This window comes from Mixophyes fleayi, chromosome 1 (assembly GCF_038048845.1).
Source record: "Mixophyes fleayi isolate aMixFle1 chromosome 1, aMixFle1.hap1, whole genome shotgun sequence".
Classification (NCBI taxonomy): Eukaryota; Metazoa; Chordata; class Amphibia; order Anura; family Limnodynastidae; genus Mixophyes; species Mixophyes fleayi.
In genome coordinates, this window is record NC_134402.1 from 31761162 (window position 1) to 31782551 (window position 21390).

The 21390-nt window shown below is 40.3% G+C and overlaps 1 protein-coding gene across 1 annotated transcript; it reads left to right on the forward strand.

The window, feature by feature from the left end:
* The first annotated feature begins 7078 nt into the window (after window positions 1-7078).
* Window positions 7079-19999, forward strand: NICOL1 (NELL2 interacting cell ontogeny regulator 1). The gene is made up of 4 exons (XM_075194203.1): window positions 7079-7185; window positions 16077-16227; window positions 18529-18617; window positions 19685-19999. The coding sequence occupies exons 2-4, from the start codon at window positions 16104-16106 to the stop codon at window positions 19754-19756; spliced, it is 285 nt and encodes a 94-aa protein (XP_075050304.1). The 5' UTR covers window positions 7079-7185; window positions 16077-16103; the 3' UTR covers window positions 19757-19999.
* The last annotated feature ends 1391 nt before the right edge of the window (window positions 20000-21390 follow it).

Consider the following 21390-nt stretch of genomic DNA (forward strand, 5'->3'; position numbering starts at 1 on the left):
AGGAAAGACAATGAGTTCAGTTTTAGAGATATTGATTTTGAGAAAGCGCTCGGACATCCAGGAGGAGATAGCGGGGAGGCAGTCTGATACCCGAGCGTTTGAAACTCTATCTGTTTCAAACGCTCACCTGATCTGTATCTTGTAAATGAGCAATCAGACCCTCTACTGTCTGATTCCAAAAGACGACTTTATTCTATCAAAGATTGTGCTAAAATAGTTAAAGAAAATCTTTCTGAAGAACTGAGTGAGAAGCTCACGAAACGTGTAAGTGTGGTGGTCAGCTGAAAACTGCACACAATATTCAAGGACTTGAAGAAGATATTTACCCCATGACTGTAGATGGAGAAAAGATCCAGAGTCCATGACAGGCTAATAATATCTACCACTGTGTGAGTGCAGGGGCGTAGCGTGGACAGAGCAGGTGGAGCTCGTGCTCTGGGCGCCAGGGGTGGGGCAGTCGCTGGCAGAAGTGGCTTGGCCACGTCCAGGGGTGACCTGGATTTTTTTTTGCACAGTCAGTAAAAGACAGCAGGGATGCCGTAGAAATAATGCATACGTGTCACTGTATTCAGTATGCACAGGGTGACAGCAGGACCGGCGGTATCATGTGGACTTCTGGCTGCATGCTGCCTATTCTCACACAGAGGCAGTGTGCAGCCTCTCTTCTGACATTGGGGTGCATCTGTGTCTCCTCTTTGTGACTTGTCTGTCCCTTTCTTTCCCCCTCTGTGTGTCTGTCTTTAATTGATCTGTCTCTAATCTACCTCTGTCTCTCTCTCTCTGTTTGTCTTTGTGCCCCCCTTTGTATTTTTGTGTCTGTTTACAAATTGTGGGTGTCTGTCCACAAATTCTCCCCTTTGTGTGATTGTATGTCTCCCTTATCTATCCTCCCACCAACTGCTATCATTTGCCCCCATCACCCACTTTCCTGTGTGCCCCTGACAACTCACTCTTCTTATCGCCCTGCAACTTCTGCTGCCACCTCTTTCACCTTCCACTTCTGGCCTCTTCACCCCTCGCCATACTCCTTCTCTCCTGCCGATGGAGTCCTTGTGGCTGTCGGACAGAAGCGATGTGGATGAACAGAGGCACAACCGTGTCCAACATCCCATAACTAAACTACACCTGAGGATGACAGGGAAGCACACATCCTGTAACATTAATAGTTTTTTTTAACTATAACCCTGCGATTGCTGGCAAAATCCTGACGGGGTAAGAAGTTTCCCCATGCAAATTGCACTTGTACCACTGCAATACCTTATCTGTTAACAGATTAAATCAATTTATCATTTTTAAAAATGTTTTATTCCTGAGCACGCACTATTTCATGTGCCCATAATATTGCATTCCCCAGTGAGCACTACATGCCCCAGTCTGCCATAGGCCCTGTTGGGATGTTTTCACTGTCACTGCCCCCACATGCTGGCCACACCCCCTCCCCTGGTGCAATTTAGTACTGGGAAGGGAAGGGCACGATAACGTGCGCTTGCTCTGGGTGCTACGGCTCCACACTACACCTCTGTGTGACTGCAAACTTTGCTGTTAATTTTATTGAAAGGTTAAATGGTATCACACTAGAACAGGCCTGACCAGTCTGTGGCTCTCCAGATATTGTGAAACTACAAGCCCCAGCATGCTCATCCAGCAGATAGCCAGGCGATAGTTGGCAGTGCTTGCTGGGACTTGTAGTTTCACATCGCCCGGAGAGCCACAGGTGGGCCAGGCCTGCATTAGAATAATAAAGACAAATATACTGTTGTCAATTGTTTTCATTTCCAGTCCCTGTTTGCTCCGGAGTCTTCTTGTGATCTGTTAGTCGGTCCCCCTGAAGAATACTGAATGAATACAGAGATAACTGATCATGTGCCATGATACTGCTTGTATGGTTCACTGCCGATCCCCAAATGCAATTCGCATGAAAGGGACGTTTACAGTACAGTGGCACTGACACCCACTCGCCTTATTAGAAAGAGTCTGAAGTAGTACAGAGCAGAACGACAACTAACTTTGAGAGACGGTTCCAGGTTTTAAAGATTAGTTCCTATAAATGTCACTGGTTTTCGATATTGACCAACTGCACAATTCCTGTTATTTTGTACACTGAATGCAATTATTGTTATCAATTCTTACTACCGGTGTTTTATAACAACATTTATTGAATATGAGCATTGACAATGCAAATAAATTGTATTATATTTAGAGATCAGCATTTTTTTCTTAAACTGTTCAACAGAATATTCATCTTGTTCCGGATTTGGCTTGGAATGTACCAATACAATGCAGAATGACATCTCGTGGAACAACAAAGGAAAAGCGGAACCTCGAAGATTTATTGACGGAGCTTTACACCTCTGTGAGCCGGCCTTTCAGCCACCAAGATTCACCTCAGTTTTACTCATCTCTAATTATAATTATGTTTAAGGCTGCATTAACATCCACCCAATCAATTTTACCAATCTTCTCCCTACCCTAACTGGACCCCTGTGGGCTGCTCCATGGTACCAGAACCCAGAGATTCTACTGCAGCTTTGTAGACAACCAATCAGATTCTAGTTATCATTTACCTGGTACATTCTATGAAATGAAACCTAGAATCTGATTGGTTGCTAGGGCAACACCTCAACGTTTCCTTTATAGAAGGTTTGATAAATCTACCCTCTGGATTTACCTAGACCCTACCACACATGAAGTGCTAAGATGCATTTGCTTAGCACCAAAACATCCCTGTAAATCATTTTCAAATATTCTAGTTGACAGATGTGGTGAACAGCGGATACATAGTAATACATATGTAAAATTATATTTTTATTTTTCCATTGAATACCACCCAATAATAAATTCAGTTACCTATTGACACTATTTGACATAAGGCAACGGGGTTAGTGGGAGCAACGGAGCTGGAGAATGTTGCAGGAATTTTTGTGACCCCCCCAAACACTGTACTCTCACATAATCCCTGCTTATTCTTCACACAGATTTCTGCACTAATCTAGGTTTACATATTTCGGTCTAAGAGAATGTAACACATGTATAAACTAGGACTTATAGCCCCATACAGAGACACACACAATATAAAGTAACTGGGATAATTATTGTCACTTACTCCTGTATCTGCAGTGTAAGCCTTTAAACAAAGACAAAACTGCTCTTTCTTCCATTCTAAACAGGGAACGGTTACATATTTAACCTCTTAAAGTAAATGGACATTTAGAAACATCACATCTGCCTGTGCCGTACTACAGACTGATGTTTTTAGACATTATAATGGAGATGAGGGGATTGCGCACCAATGTGACCCCCCCCACCCCCACCTCCTGTCCGTGGCTGTCAATAGCAATATGTGGGTGCAGGAACAATTGAGTTTCACTCCTGGTTCCATAACCTTTGGAAACAGCATTCAAAACCTAACAGTGTTTGTATAATGCAATTGCAGTAGGAAAGCACAGTGATGTCACCTCATGACATCACTAAGAGCTTCCTCCAGGTCAGCAAGCCTGAACCTTGTGTGATTTACATCCACTAGTAGTAAAAAGTGGGTAGACCTGTAGGAGTCTGTAACTTTTAAAAGTTCCCCCACTTCAAAAACAATGGATAAACAATGCAATATAAAACTCATCCCTGTGCCTGTCCCTTGTACTCCCTAGGGCATTGATGACATGGAGGCATATCTGGCATCCCTGTATTAAGGAGCTCTAGGCAAATATATTTCAGTTTTATGGGATTGCTCGTGACACGTAAAAATAGCAATGGGATGAACTATGGAAAATAATATGTTTTGTCCAGTTTTTCCTACCTTAGTGGCATAAATGAGAGTTATCTATTTCAACACGCTACAAAAAAAAAAAGTCAAACCCTATATGTCCGGAAAAAAACAATATAAAATTTGCTTGGGTAGAGATTAAAAAGTAAGTCCCATTGAAACTGACACAGCACAAAACCAATGAGCCGGTTTATACAGGTGTAAACCACCTCCAGACTTGAAGGGGTTAAGAAATGCTGAGTATTTACCAGCAGTACTGATTGAATGTAGTACTATTACATTCTGATAAACATTACATAACATTTATCTGTTGTAAATACATTGTGATTCTGTTGTTTAGGTTGAAGGAACAATCCATTAGACTTAAATTAGATTCACCTTATAACCATATTGTAATAGTGGCTGATAAGCCCCTTCCTCACATTCTGCACTGACCTAGCTACATCGACTATATCTCTCCTTTCCTCTGTTAGGTACAGAATTATCAGCCAGCAAATCACCTTGAATACGGGATGTGAGTGTCAGATGGGACCAAGATTTATGATTTTATTGACTGTATTTCCATATTACACAGGTCACCCACTTAGAAGTCTCTGCAGACCTAGCAGAGGCAAAGCAGAACCACCTTATCTGGATGTGGCTGGATAGAATGATTCCTCCTACTCATATGAGGGTCTAGGATCAGGGTCATATGGAATAGGAGGAATGTAGACAAACCACAGGAGGACATAGATATTGGTATAGAGGTGTTATAACTGGAGGGTCACATTAATCTGTAGAACTAATAGTGCAACTTGGATTGTCATTATTGCCCTGAGGCCTGTCTGCGCTAAACACCCTCAATAACGCGGAGGTTATCAATGGCGTTATTCATAGTGCACCCGTTTGTAGGTGAGAGGTCACCCTGTATCTCAGAGCGCCACTTCTCTTTGGTCATATCAGTGCTCTAGTAACCCAACAAATACCCTCTCTAGTATTATTTCATTCTAAGTGGAAACTAAAAACCTTAAAAAGTTATTTACATCTTCGGAATTTTCTATGTTTAAGAATTATATATACTTCTGTAATATATATGCCTGTAATTTCTTTCAATGATTCACTCCGTTCTACTATCTCCCTGTGTTTCCCATGCTCATTCTTTCTTGTCCTTTAGTCATCTGCTTATCTATTGCCCTAAATCTCACCCTCCGTCACTTACCTATTGCTTGTGTACGGCGTCTCATTTCTGTTCCCAGTATTATCCAAGTTCCAGACTCCTCTCCAGGCACACATCACCCATTAGGAGATCTAGGCTCCCAACTAGGACCCGCTGAACCGGGGGGCAACACCTGCCCACCTACCGCCGTCTGCATTTAAAAACAACAACAAATATTCTGTTCTGGGGCCCTCACTAGTTCTGAGTGGGGCCCCAGATTTGGAGTTGTTGAGGTAGTTACGTCCTTCCCTCCTATCTCTGGTCCTCCTCCACTTTTCTTTACCGCACTCCACCCTCTCCTCCTACTTTCCCTCCTATCCTCTCCATATACGTTGCTGTTTCCAGCTGCTTTAGAAGGTAAGTTAAAAACAAAGCAAAAGAGATAGGATGTATTATGCTTTCGCTGTGGTTCTGGATTAGTTTAACGTGAGGTCAAAGCTAATTGTTTAACAGGTTGCTCTACATCCTTCCACAGGTACTGTAAGCACAATTATATAAATATATATATATATAATTTTCGAATAAGACGCAATGTTAAACTCCTTATGTGTTTAGTATGGATCTCCTTTTCCCCTTTTTGCAGAGATTAATAGGATGGGCAGTGGGCTCCAGGCCAGGATCTTGCCTAGGGCCCCAGGGGCTCTTAATCCAGCTCTGCACCTCTCCTCCCTACTGTTGTGCAGCTCTCCAAACGCCTCCTCCATGAGGCGCCTGGGTTCCTTTTAAACTCACCATTACGCCTGTAGCGTCCACTTTAACCAGTCTCCTTGTTGGACTATAATGCCTTTACTGTACAGGAATACTAAACCACGCATTGTGTATTGTTGTATTAGGTATAAATCATAATGACTTGCTACCCCATTGCTCTGCATATCCTACCGACAGCGCTTCACCTGCACCCAAATATATTTTTACAAAGACTATCTACCTAGACTAATGTACTCTTGTATCAACTATTTGTCTGTATATTGTTACTTGAGTTAATGCAGGTCCTCCTTGTGCATGAGCTTGGTCATTGGTGTTCACCTGGATAAATAAAGACTTTAATTGATCCTAAATGCTCCCACTGTGAAAGCACGCTTGCACAAGCTGTATATAGAACTGTGTCATGAAATGAGCGCTTCACCTATGCATATAAATTCAGAGCTGATACCACAAATTAAGCTTGAGATGTCCCGATCCATCACTCAGGGAGAGTTTATGTACAAAAATAAATTGATCTATCCACTGTATCTAGCGACGGGATGCCAAGATCAGAGCTTCACCCCTCTGACATGAGCCGTGCTGTACAGTTCTAACATGACTCAACAGACCTCTTCACTGTGCTGGTGGGATCTGCAAACAGCTGACATTTAGCTGATGACTAGCACTGAGGAGTTATATAAATAGTGGCATAAAAGGTATAAAAATATACAGATTGGTACATCATTGCATTGTGGGAGGTATGTTATACATAATAAAGCTGAACAAAAAAACATTTGGGGATCTGTGTTATCATTTAAAGCAAATGCCAGACCCCCTCCCCCCCCATAAAATCACATTGGTCGTTAAAACATAAAATAAACATTTGAACTGAGCAACACGGATCGCATTGTCCTCTGGTAAAAGGCACAATATTAATGGGGTTGTCCCCCTGCATGTGACTTTAATTAATTGGATTGTGCATGCCCCCTGCACCTCTATATTGCTTTATCTTTTTGCCTTTCCATCTGTGCTTTTCAGCCTTGTATTTGAATCATCAGACAGAGTTGTTTGATTTTCATTGCCCCTGGGGTATAAAATGCAGACTCTACATTGAATACAGCTGTATCCAAAGACCAGCCTTGTGGTATATGCAATGTGCTCCTTTATTTGAGCAATCCAGAAAGTAAATCGTTAAAAGATCAATCTAATCATGGTTCATCCGGCATTCATACGGCTGTAAAACATTGCCCCATATACAGTATATTCTGTTACGTGTGGATCCTATATTTAATATTTCCCAAATAAACATATTTGATGCTTAAATATAAACCTGCTACACCCACCACCCCTTGCCCTTCCACATGTCAGATGTCTTGTAAGCACCATTGCAGAGACTGCTCGGTTGCTATGACTGATCACCATGGCAACAAGCATCACCTAATTTGCTGCACAAAAAAAACCCCCCTTGCTCACAAATGCTATTCTGCTAGCAGAACGGAGCAGCCATTTCTGGTACCCAGAAGACAAAAGAAGACGAGAGACAAAGGTACTCTGCAAGCTGCAAATCTTCATACATGTCACATGTCATTGTGTTTTACATGCCTACATGACTGCATTCTCATGCAACGTGCTTCTGAACAGAATGTATTTTGGAGAGTGGTTGATGTACCTGTAGGGGGTTAAAGTGTCAGTTTCAATCATGAAATCTGAACCAATGGGAAAAAAAGAGCCGTGGATGATGAAATTAGCTATGGCTGTATAGGTTATATAATTACTAACAACACATCAGCTGTGATATGTAATCTCTTTGTATTGTGCTTGTAGTGATATTTTGAGCCATACGGTCGGAATATTTACATTGTTAGTATGATGGGGAAGAGGTTGAGGGGATTTCAGGCTCTATGATGGGGTTCAGGGGTGATTTTCTGCATCGACTGGCTCTAAACAGGACTGACACTGCAGAAAGCCAACTGTCTTACTGCAATGGGTACCGTACACTTTACGCGCTGTGCTTTTCTCAGTTATACGACATATGGGTAACATTTCACTTCATTAAAAAGCAATGAGGAGATTTGCTAGATGTTATTTATTTTTGCCTGCTGTGTGAAGATTGTATTAGCAGAGCTGTTAAGTGTTTTGTTGTCGAACAGTAAGGTAGTTCCTAATTATTTGACAAAATCTCTTTCTCTCTCTATGCATATTTAAATATGCATATGAGAGTGTATATATATATATATATATATATATATATATGTATATACAATAGTCTATATTATATATATATATATATATATATATATATATATATATATATAATATAGACTATTGTATTTAATTATTACATGTAAGTATGTATTTTCTGCAATTGTCTATGCATTTTCTTCATTACACATAAACCACAAATTATATACTAGTCCTATTACTAATCCGGTACCTAGTTTATTGGCGTCTCTCTCTGTTCTACCTTAAATAACACTAATATAATTCCATATTACATATACACACTATATCTTAAGACAAGGGGTTCCATCAATCAATGACAATCCTGTTTACTTAATAATGCCCCCCCCCCCCTGTGTTATCTCTAAACAACATGGACATTTCAAATTGAACAGATTTACTATCTATCCGGTGCGGACAAGGGCCGGTAACTATCTGATTGGAGGACAAATCTACTAACCAGCCCCGGAATCATGCAAACATTAGTGATCACTGAGGTTCTACTTCAAAGCTGCAGCCGCTGTCCATGCAGACAGTGGAAGCTGATGGGCTCCATTGACTTATTAGGGGCCACCAACACTTTCATTTCCTTCTATTTGAATTATTTTGTTCCATTATAAACATACCTTTCCGTAGAGCTACATATCTGTGGTTGACTTTTCCAAAAGATCCAAAAGAGAAGACTTAACAGTATTCCTGTAGACTGATTTCCTTGCCTAACGTTGTTTTACTGCTGCCCTGATCTGCCAGTCTCTGCATTGGTTGCCTTTACTTCCCTGAATCCAATACTTACATTTCACATACAAAGCCATTAACAAAACTGCACCAAAAAATACACCGTGGGGTATATTTACTAAACAGCGGGTTTAAAAAAGTGGAGATGTTGCCTATAGCAACCAGATTCTAGCTGTCATTTTGTAAAATGTACTAAATAAATGATAACTAGAATGTGATTGGTTGCTATAGGCAACATCTCCACTTTTTCAAACCCGCAGTTTAGTAAATATACCACCTTGTCTCGAAATATCTTCCAACTTGATCTCTCCGTTTTGTCCAAGATCTTCGTTTCTCATCCTCACTCATTAACTTCTTCTATTCCCAGTTACAGCACTTTGTTTGTGGCTTCATTGATTGTTTGGAGTTCCCTACCCCATACAACAAGACTTTCCACCAGCCTCCAATACTTTTAGTGTTCCCAGAAAACAGACCCTATCGACGGAACAGTATCAAGCTCCTCAACACCCTTCTAAATCCACCTAAAATATTCTGCTGATTACCACCCCTCTTCAGCGTTCATGCAAAACTTACATTAATTCTCTTTCTGTATGCAAACACCCTAATGTCCCCCAAAGCAACATTGTTGTGTGGCTGGATCACATAGCCCCACTAAGCACATTGTCCCACTGCTATCTGGCTGGAACAAGATCCAATCCATGGCACTTATGTATCAATCTCCGATTCTGCTATAGATTGCAAGTTTGCAAGCAGGGTCCTCTTACCTCATTGCTTGTTAATACCCAGTCATGCTCTATTACTGTATTAATTGAATAATCTGGAGCTATATGAATACATTTTACTAATAATAATAATAATTCCTGTACTGTGTCTCTCTTATTTCAAATTCTCCTACTGACATGTTAAATGACTATAGGTTAGGCCAGAGAGACATTTGATTCCCAGAACCTGATGTTACCGGTCCCTGGACGACTTCTCTACTCATTTGATGACCTGTAGAGGTGGTCACACGAGACCAGATCAGACAGATCTAGTGTTGCACTCGGAGCTGCATCCAGTTTGACCAGAAAAGTATGCAGCCATATCAGACAGATCTTACCGGGCTCATTTAGTGCTGTCAGACAATGGCTGCACTCATGGTTGGTGTAGCGGCTCGTTGTTTACACCTAGGCTGCGTCCCCGACTGTCGCTATGGTGACCGGGACCTCAGTTCCTCCTCGTCCCGGCTGTCTCCTAGGCAACGGCCGGGATGCTCTCTGTAGCAACGCCACGCCTGGCATTATGGGGCAGCCGGGCGCATGCGGAAGTACTAATTTGTATATATTATTCATAAGCCTTCTGAGGCTAATTAACTCCTGGCCACTGATTGGTTCTTTCAAGTATTTAAGGCAGGGAGGGCCTAGCCTCCCTGCCGGTTGTAGCGTTCTGTGTGCTGCATGAATTGCTAACCTGCTTTGGCTCTTGTGGATTCCTTGCTATCGTTGACCTGATTACCTGTTGTGACCCTTGGTTTGCTTTTTGGACCGTACTTGAACTCTGGTGCCCTTGACCTCTGACCTTGTAGGAATTCCTGTGTTTTGCAACCTGCCCTGACCTGTGCCCTGTCCTTCGGCTAACCTGCTCGCTACTGACCTATGACCTTTGGCCTGTCTCCAGTACCTGCCTCCAGTGTTCTGGTTACCCTCCATCTTGCACTACGGTTACTTCTGTTAAGCTTTTACTACCCTAGAGTTAAGTCCTGGGGCCTGGGGCATCCCAGTACCTCTCAACATAATCAATTTTACAGGAAAGGCGGCTGCTATAGCTGAAGACCTGGTTATAAAAGCTTATCTAAATTGCTGTTAGCCATAACAGTTGGATTACAGGAAACATAAAGTAGGTTACTGATCCGTGCAATTCGGCTAGTTTTCAATACTAGCAGCTGCAATGGATTTAGGATTCTACCTTCTAGCCACCAATGAAGAAAATCCGAAACAAAAAAAATGAGAGTTCTGGGTTTTAGTTTTGCATTTATTAACCAAATGAAAGAATGTAACATAGACTTATTATGTAAGCAGAGAGAGAAGAGCATGTCGTAGAGTCAGCGTCTCTCGATGATGGCACGTATCTGTATTTCACATACATTCCAGCAGAGTTGCCCGGGATTATGGGTACTGTTTCTGCAAACTGTCTATTATAGTGGAATGGCATAGAGGATTGGTGCCAATCAATTACACTATACTGCCAGCCTTTAACCCATTAATCAGTGGGGCAATAGAAAAATCAATATTGTTAAAATATAAAGAGTCAATCACATAGAAAGTTAATGCCTAAAGATATTTGTATAGAATAATTGATTTTAGTTTTAATATATTTAATAATATATGGCAGTCAAGTGTAAAACCTTCTATATAAAACCAGTTATAGAGAAGTAGAACATCAATCATGCTTGACAAGAATTAATACACTTGGGAGCACATTCACTCCATCTTGCTGCAAACTCTTACATCGCTCAGACTTTCTTCTGCTTCTTATTGTTTATTTAAATAGCACCAATCATATTATGCAGCTTTGTATAGAGAACAGTAATCATTCACATCCGTCCCCACCACACACACACAGACACAGGGTCCATTGTGATAGCAGCCAATTAACCTACCAGTATGAAGAGCAGAGCTGGACAGCGCATGTGTGGAGGGATCATGTGATCCCTTTCTGTCAATCATCCTGCAGTTTGCCGGCCAGGATGTTACTGCGCATGCATACTATTCGGTCGGTGCATGTGCACTAAAAAAAAGGAAAAAAAAAAGACAAAAAAAAAAAAGAGAAGATAATCGCAGCCTTGAAAAATGAGAAAAGACTGCGATGATCAGGTGAGTCACTTCTCAGGGACAGCAGGTTAACTTATCGGCACTGCTGTCCCTGAGAAGTTTTTTAATACATAGCCGTTACTTTTCAATCCTTATCAAGGAGATAAGGATTGAAAAGTATCAAGTCAAAAAAAACGAAGGGTCATAAATAGACCCCTTAATGTGATACAAATTGCTGTTATATCCTCTTAGATCTGTTGAATTCAAAACATTGATCTTAACGACCACATATTCATCTATAAGTTTGGATGGAATGTAACATCTGTTGGGCATAGATTCAAGAATCAATACCAGTGTAATATATTTTATTTTAATATTGTTTTATTTAGTATTTCATTTGTTGTTTCTATAATAAATCAGTGTTTAATTTGCAGATTAAAAGAAGTGGGACTCAGATAAAAAAGAAAAGAAGTCTTGTAACTGCGTTCCAGTGCATTCCAACACAGTTTAAGCTCTGCATTTGCTTAAAGAAACATGAGTGCAAAACGCATGCGCCTCATTTAGACTTGCCGAGCAAAAAGGTGCAAATTTGCTCCTGGACAAGCTATGTTGCACTACAAGGGGTGCAAATGCATTGGTTTTTATGTTTGCATGCAGGGACTGCTTTTGCCTATAGCACACAAATACTGTACAGCTTTACTTTTACATTGCAATTTATAATTGAGCCAGGACACGCCCCTCCCAACTCTAAATCTATCTGCACATTTAAACTTGCCCCCCCCCCATCCTGCAGTGCTACATGGTTTTGCCAATATACAAATTTGTTCCTCTTTTTTGCTTTGCTCCTAAGTCAAAAAGAGCAATATGCATTTACACATGCCGGCTATTGGTAGGTGGTTCACATGCAGTGGATATGTGCTTGAAGCGTTTGGGCAGTGACCCCCACACCCAAATTTCTTAACCAGCCCCAGTGTCCCCATGGCATCTAAAACAGGTGAAAATGGTGGGACTGCTGCAATTTGGGCAGCTGCTATTACTGGCCGCTCCCCTGTGTATAAATCACTAATGCCCACAGTGGAAGTCTACTAGTGATCGCTGTCAATCACTTCCTCTATGGGGAATCGCATCATTTTGGCTCACTCCCCCGCAACAAAATTACGATTTTGTCGCAGGGGTGGAGTCAGAATGATACGCATTGAATCACCCCCCCTCCCCAGGATCTCCCAGATGCCAGCTACATAAAGTTGGCAAGTATGCTTAAACATGGCCACCTACTGTATAGGAGTGGAAGAGCAAGGTGGACTAAATTCAGTATAAACACTACCGATTATATTATTCAGCTCAGTAACACACACAAATATTTGCTTTATTTGTTTTTAAGTATACAGAGCATGTAGCACAAAACTAAGGTTAAACACATAGCACCCAACATTTAGACACGCAGAATCAGATTCTGTATGATTGTACTCTTTGTTACAATCTGCATTGCGTGCTAAATTTTCACCAAACTTTTTTGTTACTTTTGAATTGTTCTTGTTTTTAATGTCCTGTCACTCTTAATGAGAGTAGAATTGAGACACATCCTAATTTAAGTGCCATAAGTCTTTAGATAATACCTTTCATTTATGTTCCATTCACACATTTCTTCTGTTTTAATTGGTGCCATTTAAAATATAAACAGTAAAACACACAAAAAACTATTGAAGTTTCGTCAAAATATTACAAAATATATTTTAGGAATTCAAACGCAAAAAAGCTTCTGTATCTAGGATTATTTACTAAACTCTGGATTGATAAACTGCTGCAATAGAAAAAATAATTACTTTGTCTCCGTGTCCAGACCCCAAAAATAAATATGTAAGTTGAATTGGGCAGGTAAGCTGTGCTTGGACAATTCTATGCATTACTGTAAAATTATATAAATATGTACCTTTTAAAGTATAAGTATGTTTTTCCCTGTGTTTTGGAGTGTGAACTGCTGTGAGGGGCAAAACTGGGGTAGGTTCCCCTCTTTATATGATACTTCATCCAACCACTAGCTGGTCCCTTACTAAGTGCAGAAGCCACTTATGGCGCCACATCCGAAAGTGAGATTTTGTTTTGGCGCAAGATTATTTAAATGAGATTCAAGGGCCGGAGATGGCACTTATAGGGTTCACTTAGCAGTTGGGCAAACTGTACTTTCTTCCTCACAGAAGGAACGCAGGTACGCAGGAAGGGGGGTATTCAATTGATGGCAATATTTTTTGTTTTCGCGCCGCGTTAAAAAAAAAAAAAAACACCCGTGGGTTTTTAACTGGTATACCGACCATTTTTAGTTAACAGAGTGTGAAAACTCGTGCAATTCAATTAAAAAAAGGGAACGCTGCCCCCATGCGTTAATCATTGTGTTTGCGAGTGTTTAGGGGAGTGAAGGGGAGTTTTAACGCGGTCATGTTTAGCACAAAAAAAAGGACTGACATACATTTTCAGACATTTTATTGCATTACACGACCATTCTAGTTGATAATATCTACATTACAGTACTTTCTTTAGCATATTGTTTTATTTAGCTATTTTTTACTCTAGGATCATCTATACCATGTCAAAACACATTAGTACATACATATTTGTACCAAAAACATACATAAATATATTTAATTATTGTTTGTTTGGGTTTTTTTTTAAAGTTTTTTTTATTTCATTATTTTTTTCACAAGAAAATCAACTTTACATGTTAGGCATTAGTGATAAACATATTTTATCTTTTTTTTCTCATTATTATATGATTTCAATCAGAGTTTTTGTATTTTTATCACACCCCATAGAGGTGCGAGATAAAACAGCATATTGGACTGTTTTACGCGCCACGTTAAAAAACAATTGAATAGCTTTTAACGCGGCTGCCTCTCGCACACCCTATACTTTCAATAGACCTTCTACTGGAGCGTGAGAGGATCGTTTGTTAAAAAAACTCGGAGGAACATTAAGTTACTATTATGCTCATAAATCTTACTTTCCCGTTTTCATAAGTGGATTTTGCTGTGTATTTTTATGAACGTAAATACAATTAGAAGAAAGTTATTATCAATATAAATATGCAATCTTTTCCTCTAAATGTAATTTACAAACGTGTTCCATTGACATTATAAGACATCCTGTTTACTGACAAATGTTAAAAATGGAATTGAATCGCGGGTAAAGTTAACCCGCACGAATATTATATAAAACAGCGTTAAAATGACAACGCGGTCCCTCAAAAATTATCGCGGTCAATTGAATACCCCCCGAAGTGTCAGTAAACAGGTTGTCTTATAATGTCAATGGAACACATTTGTAAATTACATTTAGAACCAGGGAAAGATTGCATATTTATATTGATAATACCTCTCTTCTAATTGTATTTGCATTAAAAATACACAGCAAAAAACACTTATGTAAACAGGAAAGTAAGATCTATGAGCATAATAGTAACTTAATGTGAATTTGATCTATCCTTTACGCAAAGCCTTACACAACAAACTACTAGATGTAAATGTTTATTCTCTGTTTTTCCGGCTAATCATCTCTTGTGAAGGTCCTTAGTGAAAACAAAGAAATTGTGGACAGTTCCTACTACAACTTTCTGCTTTTATATTGTGAGGATCATATTACAAATTGACCTATACAGGTGAAAAAAATCTAACATCACAAATATCCGAACATGGCAGCTTTTATTAAACAAATATTTAATAAGGTTCCTCGTCATGTATATGAACCCTGTCTCTTAATTGGTGATAGCAGAGGGGTTACCATGCCTGGACGCCACCCGCTGCCTTCAGTCAGTGGCCAGTCTGTAGATCCATGTAGGTGGGTTATGAATGCAGTGGGTCTGTGTATAGGTCAGTGATGGCTAACCTGTGACACTCCAGGTGTTGCAAAACTACAAGTCCCAGCATGCTCTGCCAGCTATCAGCTAGTTATGCACTGGCAAAGCATGCTGGGGCTTGTAGTTTCACAACACTTGGGGCTAGATTTACTAAACGGTGGGTTTGAAGAAGTGGAGATGTTGCCTATAGCAACCAATCAGATTCTAGCTTTCATTTTGTAGAATGTACTAAATAAATGATAGCTAGAATATGATTGGTTGCTATAGGCAACATCTCCACTTTTCCAAACCCGCCGTTTAGTAAATATACCCCCTGGAGTCTCAGGTTATCCATCACTGGTATAGGTAAAGCTTAGGTTCCCCTTTACCTCCCCCATAAAAAACACAGAGCTGTATAAATAAGTAATATTTATAGTAGCTAAATAGTATGATATATACTATATTGATAATTTATATGTATATTATATACCCAATCCATAAAGGCCATGTTGGGAGATATGAAGTAATTCCATTCGTCCCAGTTATTCTCTAGAAATGTTATAGGGAAAACATTAAGTCCCAGTTCTTTTCTACATAAGTTGCTTAGAAAATATATTAATTCAGTCTCATTTGTGGTGATGTTAACGATATAAATCTAACCTTGATATGTATAATAGATATTCTTAACGTGAACATCCATATACCTGCTAACCATGACCAATGGCCTTGCCATCTGTGCTAATAAACATTATTAATGAAGGTCGGGAGGCCATTTTGCTGTTAATCGCATCCATAATAAAGGGAGCAGCTGTGTTTGGTCTCTTGCTCTACGTGTTGAAGAAGATAAATCATTGTGTTTCTTTGTAGGGGATCCAGCAACACAGATACTGTACAATGTTGTATAGAAGAACAACGACCTGCATCTACTCCTTGTTTCTCCTGATGATAACGATGGGTCTGCCGTTCATGAAGCTGGTCCTGGCAGAGGAACCGTCCGGCACCACAATCCCACCAGAAAGTATGCTACCATATATACTGTATCACTCTTTTCTTTAATTACATTTAAGGTTCTGGTAGTATTGGAAAGAACAAAGCCTGTCCTTCTAGCAGTGCACGTTTTGTGGATCTATTCACGGGAGCTTTGGTTGGGCTACCCTCTGATCCACATGAGCTCTTGTGAGGAGATTCATCACTGTTGGTGAGGTCCGTGGACGTGTTAAAGAGTCAGTGATATAAAGCAGTGGTTACAATCATCAATCAGGGGCATGAGGCCGGTGGCATCCTGCCACTACCCATCCCCACACACACAGATGCCCCTGTCACCAGCTCTCACTGCAAGAGCGAGTGTGGTGACTGATATGTGTACAGGGGCAGGGGAGGGCTGGCAAATTTTAGCCTGGGAGCAAGGCTCGACTCAGCAGCCTATTAGGAACATTTTATAGGAAAAAAAAATGCAGGTAGTCCAGTGACCCAGCCCAAAGTAGCCCACTATGGGACCGGCCCGGGGGGGGGGGGGGGCAGATGTCCCCCTGACCCCTGTACAGGGGTATGGGCGGGGGAAGGAAGATAGCTGTTCTTCTGTCCTTACTCCTCTCAAGCCGTCAGTCGTAGTGCAAGGTGGGGAGATACATGTTGAGGGCCAGAAGCTGAGGTGAGAACCTCTTCTCTGATGCCCCTAAGCTAGTGCCACCTGAAGAAAGGTTTTCACATCTCATGAGAGGATCTGCATTGGGCTCAGTTGCCCAATTTAAATAGACATAAATTGACTTATATAATAACAAATGTGGGAGGAACAGAAATCAGAATTGGGGAAGACTGAAGGAAATGCAGAGTACTCTAAAAAGAATGATATAAGTAACTAATATGTGGGAGACTTTTGCAAAAACGGCTGTACAGGAAAATGTTTCTGTAACTCGTAACCGCATTCCATAAATGTTCCGAATATCCATTGAGCAAATATCCATCATATTGCCAAGAGTACCAACCCCCTTTTTCCTGTCTACCAGTTTTCATTATTGCCCCTTTGTGTGTCTATGTATGATGATCTGAGATTTAAAAGGACACAATAAAATAATCGTTCTACCTCAGTATTATATGAGTTGCTTTGACCTAAACCCCTCACCCACTGGCTGATCTGGCTGGTGAGCACGACCACCCAACAACCAGATCAGTCAGTAATTTGCCGGCACATGTTGTTGGCCAAATTGCATTGATCTAGTTATTTAAGTGCTGCGCTGATCAAAGTGCTCCTGCTACCCTTACAAAAATGTGTGTAAGATTACCATACTAACTGACCAAATTACCATGTAAGTACATTGAGTTCTTACCATAGTAATCCTATTCCATTATTCGTGCCTAACCAATCTGATGGCGCTGACCTCACACAAGTGGCAAAAGTTTCATTGTTAACCTTGAAATTCCAACTTATCAGGCTGAATCGAATCCGATATATCAGGTTTTGATTAATAAGTTTTAATTATCCTAAACATACAGCAACGATTGGTCAGTGTCGTCACATTGACTAATGTGACCATTCAAAATGTGCTTAAAAAGGGCCTAATGCTCCAGGGCCTGGTAACTTGATAGGCTGCATTCTCAGAAGATTGGTTCAGCTCACAGATGATTGTCCGCTGTGTGTAGGTCATGGTTACAGATGTATATAAACAACGTCCGACCAAGAAGGTTAAGTGGTAAAATATCACAAGGTTTTCTTTCCTCACTTTTTTCGCTTCACCCAGGGCCGGCGCCACCATAAGTCGAATTAAGGAGGTCACCAGGAGCCCCAACCATTTTTAGAATTCCTAAAAATAATTTAAATGAACCTGAACGCTTGATCATGACCTGCATGCTTCCCACCCTGTTGTGTGCTCGTGTGCCTCACATTCAGTCTATCCCTAGAAAACAGCAGTCAGCAGCAGCACCAAGACTTGCTACACACAAGGTAAAATGCGTTAGTGACAGGAGCAGAGCCTCACAGGTAGGGTGCACTTGAAGGGGAGGGTGTTGTCTAAGGCACCGAGTACTCTTTCCTTTGGCCTTTGAAGCATGTTTAGTTTAAGAAAAAGAAACAATGACATATTGCTGTCACTTCACTGTCTTTCATCCTTGGATCTTATAACAACCCTTTATTTGTTTGGGCATCAACAGATATCTGTCTTTAAGACTTCCCAAAAGAAGTTCTAGGAATTGGCAAGAAAATGCTGATACTTGTTGAATTAAAACTCTCAACATTCTTTTGCTAAGATGATGGAACTTGCACTAATTAACAGCTAGATAACTGAATAAATGCTGTTTATTTAAATGAACTTTCTATTTCCAGGCCGCCCCTGTGTGGATTGCCATGCCTTTGAATTTATGCAGAGAGCACTACAAGACCTCAAAAAGACAGCGTACAACTTAGACTCACGGGTATGTGTTCTACTTACATTACTGTATTGTAATGAAAGGTAAATTGTATTTGGTAATAAACCCAACACCTTCTATCTAAGTCACTTGTAAAAACTAGCACCTTCCAGCTGACAGCTATATTAGTATTACATGCAGCCATTCCTTCTGTCAGAGGCCTGGGAGCAATCACTGGTTCATCACAGACACATGAAACTGCCTTCAAAAGTGATTTTGGGTTCTTGTTGCAGTATGGCTATAAGATGTACGTATCTTTAAATTGAGCTTACAAATACCACTGCAGGTATTGCCGATCACATATATAAAATATTGTTAGCTCCAGCATGATTAAATTAGGTGGCTATAGTTGGCAGCTCTCCCTAATTCCTGAAGACTATTGCAAAATCTGTGCTTAAAATGTTGTCTTGAATGTCTGAATTTAATAATATTGACCGACTGCAAAGTACAGTTTCTCTCTCTCTCTATTTCTTTATGTATATATATATATATATATATATATATATATATATCATACTTGCCAACTCTCCGGGAAAGTCTGGGAGACTCCCGAAATTTGTGTTAGTCTCCCGGACTCCTGCAAGAGCTGGCATTTCTCCCGCATCCTGAAAATCCGTTGTTAAAATGACGTGATTCACAGAGAATCGCAGCATTTTGCCCCCCCGCAACAAAACGTCATTTTACTCATCACGCCCTATAAATCTGCCGTCACATTTTAAATTTACCTCCCCCTCCAATGCAACATGGTTTTGCCCAGGTACAAAGTTTACTCCTTTTTTCTGCTTTGCTCTCCCTAATGACTCAGACCCTATGTGTCACAGGCGTATAGGCATCTACCCTGCACCAAAATGTCAATGGTAAGCATAGTAATTGTAGGTTTACAGAATTATAAATATAGAAATAAGCGGCCAGTTTCAATTAATCTGATCACAACGCAGCTTGATTTGAATTGTGGTCTGAGCCACACCCTCTTCTGTGACATCACAAAGTAAAAGGCAGCAACATTCTTATTTAATAGCTGTCTTTAATATGCCTTACTAACAAAGACATCTTCTTCTCTCTCCCTCTTTAAGACGGAGACACTTCTTCTTAAGGTGGAGCGGAGAACTCTGTGCGACTGCATATCTATGGAGGGGCTGAGCTGAAGACCGGAGACCTTGGAAAAGGACATCCACCTTAACTCTTCTGCTGCTGGATAGGGTTTTGCAAAACATTGCTTTGCAGTGTGGGCCAGCTCCCTCTGGCAGCGTAAGTGTTAAACGCAACTTATATAACGAATAAAGAATACACATGACAAATCCATCTTGACACTGAAATGTGCATGTGTGCGAGGAGGAATTTGCTTGGGAGAAATTCTTAATAAAATTCATAGGATTTTTTTTACTGTATTCATTTGGCTTTTGTTATGTAAATCACAGTTTAGATTCAGAGTGCATATACTTATGCCATCTGGTCTGGCACGGCACCATATTCAAATAGTCATTTGCCTATCAGCACTGAAACCATCAGCCAGTACAACTGTATCTTTAAAAACCTTACAGTCTGTTTTTGCAGACTCTCCCCATGATTATTAAATATGGTACATTGGAGTGCAAGCACCTATTGTATTTGTTTTCACATTAACATCTGTCTGTGAGCAACTTTAAAGGGCTAGTGCAAAGCAACGGCCAATCACTGAATCAGAATGTTCTCAGTGATAAACCAACCAGTTCCTAGGGCTAACCAAACCTGTAGCCAATCAGAACACTAGAATGTTCACAGGGCTAGACCACCAGCTGGCCAATCAGAGCAATAGAGGTCTACAACACAAAAGTTAGCAAACAGACCTGCAAAGAGCAATAGAAATAAAAACATTTATGCAAGTGCAACAAAATACATGTAAAAAAATATGCAGTTTATACACCTGACTTGTAGCAGTAATTTGCAGAATATTCATTTATGCAGTATTTTAGAGCAGCGATGTTTGCCATAGTAAATGCCCTGTTCTAGTTAGCCTTTGTTTTTGTCCCCAGCAGGGGTATGTTTATCTCATAAATCTAAATATATTTCTGAGATTATATCATTCTTAGAAACCAGGAAAGTCTTAATACCGGATTTAAAAATAACTGCTTACTTTCTGAATATCCACGGTTCTTAAGGGATTGTTTTTTCCTGCTTAATCCCCCTACTTCCGCCCTGATCGTAATCCGTATTTACTAAACTGCAACACCTTTGGAGGTGACATTTGTTTTTAAGCATGAGTAATATCACTTATCTAATAATAAACTACACACTTTTTGAAGAACAGCTCACAAATACAAAAAGCAAAGAATCAATAAACAATAGTCCCTATGTTTTGGTGTGCTGTTTAAGGTAATATTTAATATTTCTTTTTGTGTTTCTGTGTTACACTCAGCTTGACAATCAGATTCTAGCTATCATATTGTAGAATGTACTAAATAAATGAAAGCTAGAATCTGATTGGTTGCTATAAGCAACATCTCCAATTTTTCAAACCCGCAGTTTAGTAAATATACCCTTAAGTGTTTTACTGCCGGTAGGAAATTGCAGCTGTGGTAATCACAGTTTAATCGGGTTGGGGTCAGTGGAAGCAAATAATACAGGCAGCATCCAAAAAGATACCACTAGTCCTGAGTTCTGCTGCTCCCAAGTGCATATGGGTGTGGAGTCATTGGAACAAATATATTACGTCCCCATAACCATTTATGTGCTTTTGTCAGCATCAAAATAAGATATAAAAAGCATAATTTCCCAAGATAGACCAATACTGACCTACTGT

Excerpts from the sequence above, each read along its gene's own strand:
- NICOL1 (XM_075194203.1), top strand. The coding sequence starts at position 16,104 with ATGTTGTATAGAAGAACAACGACCTGCATCTACTCCTTGTTTCTCCTG. Across the intron at positions 16,228-18,528 it reads CACCACAATCCCACCAGAAA|GCCGCCCCTGTGTGGATTGC; the intron begins GTATGCTACCAT and ends TTCTATTTCCAG. Across the intron at positions 18,618-19,684 it reads CGTACAACTTAGACTCACGG|ACGGAGACACTTCTTCTTAA; the intron begins GTATGTGTTCTA and ends TCCCTCTTTAAG.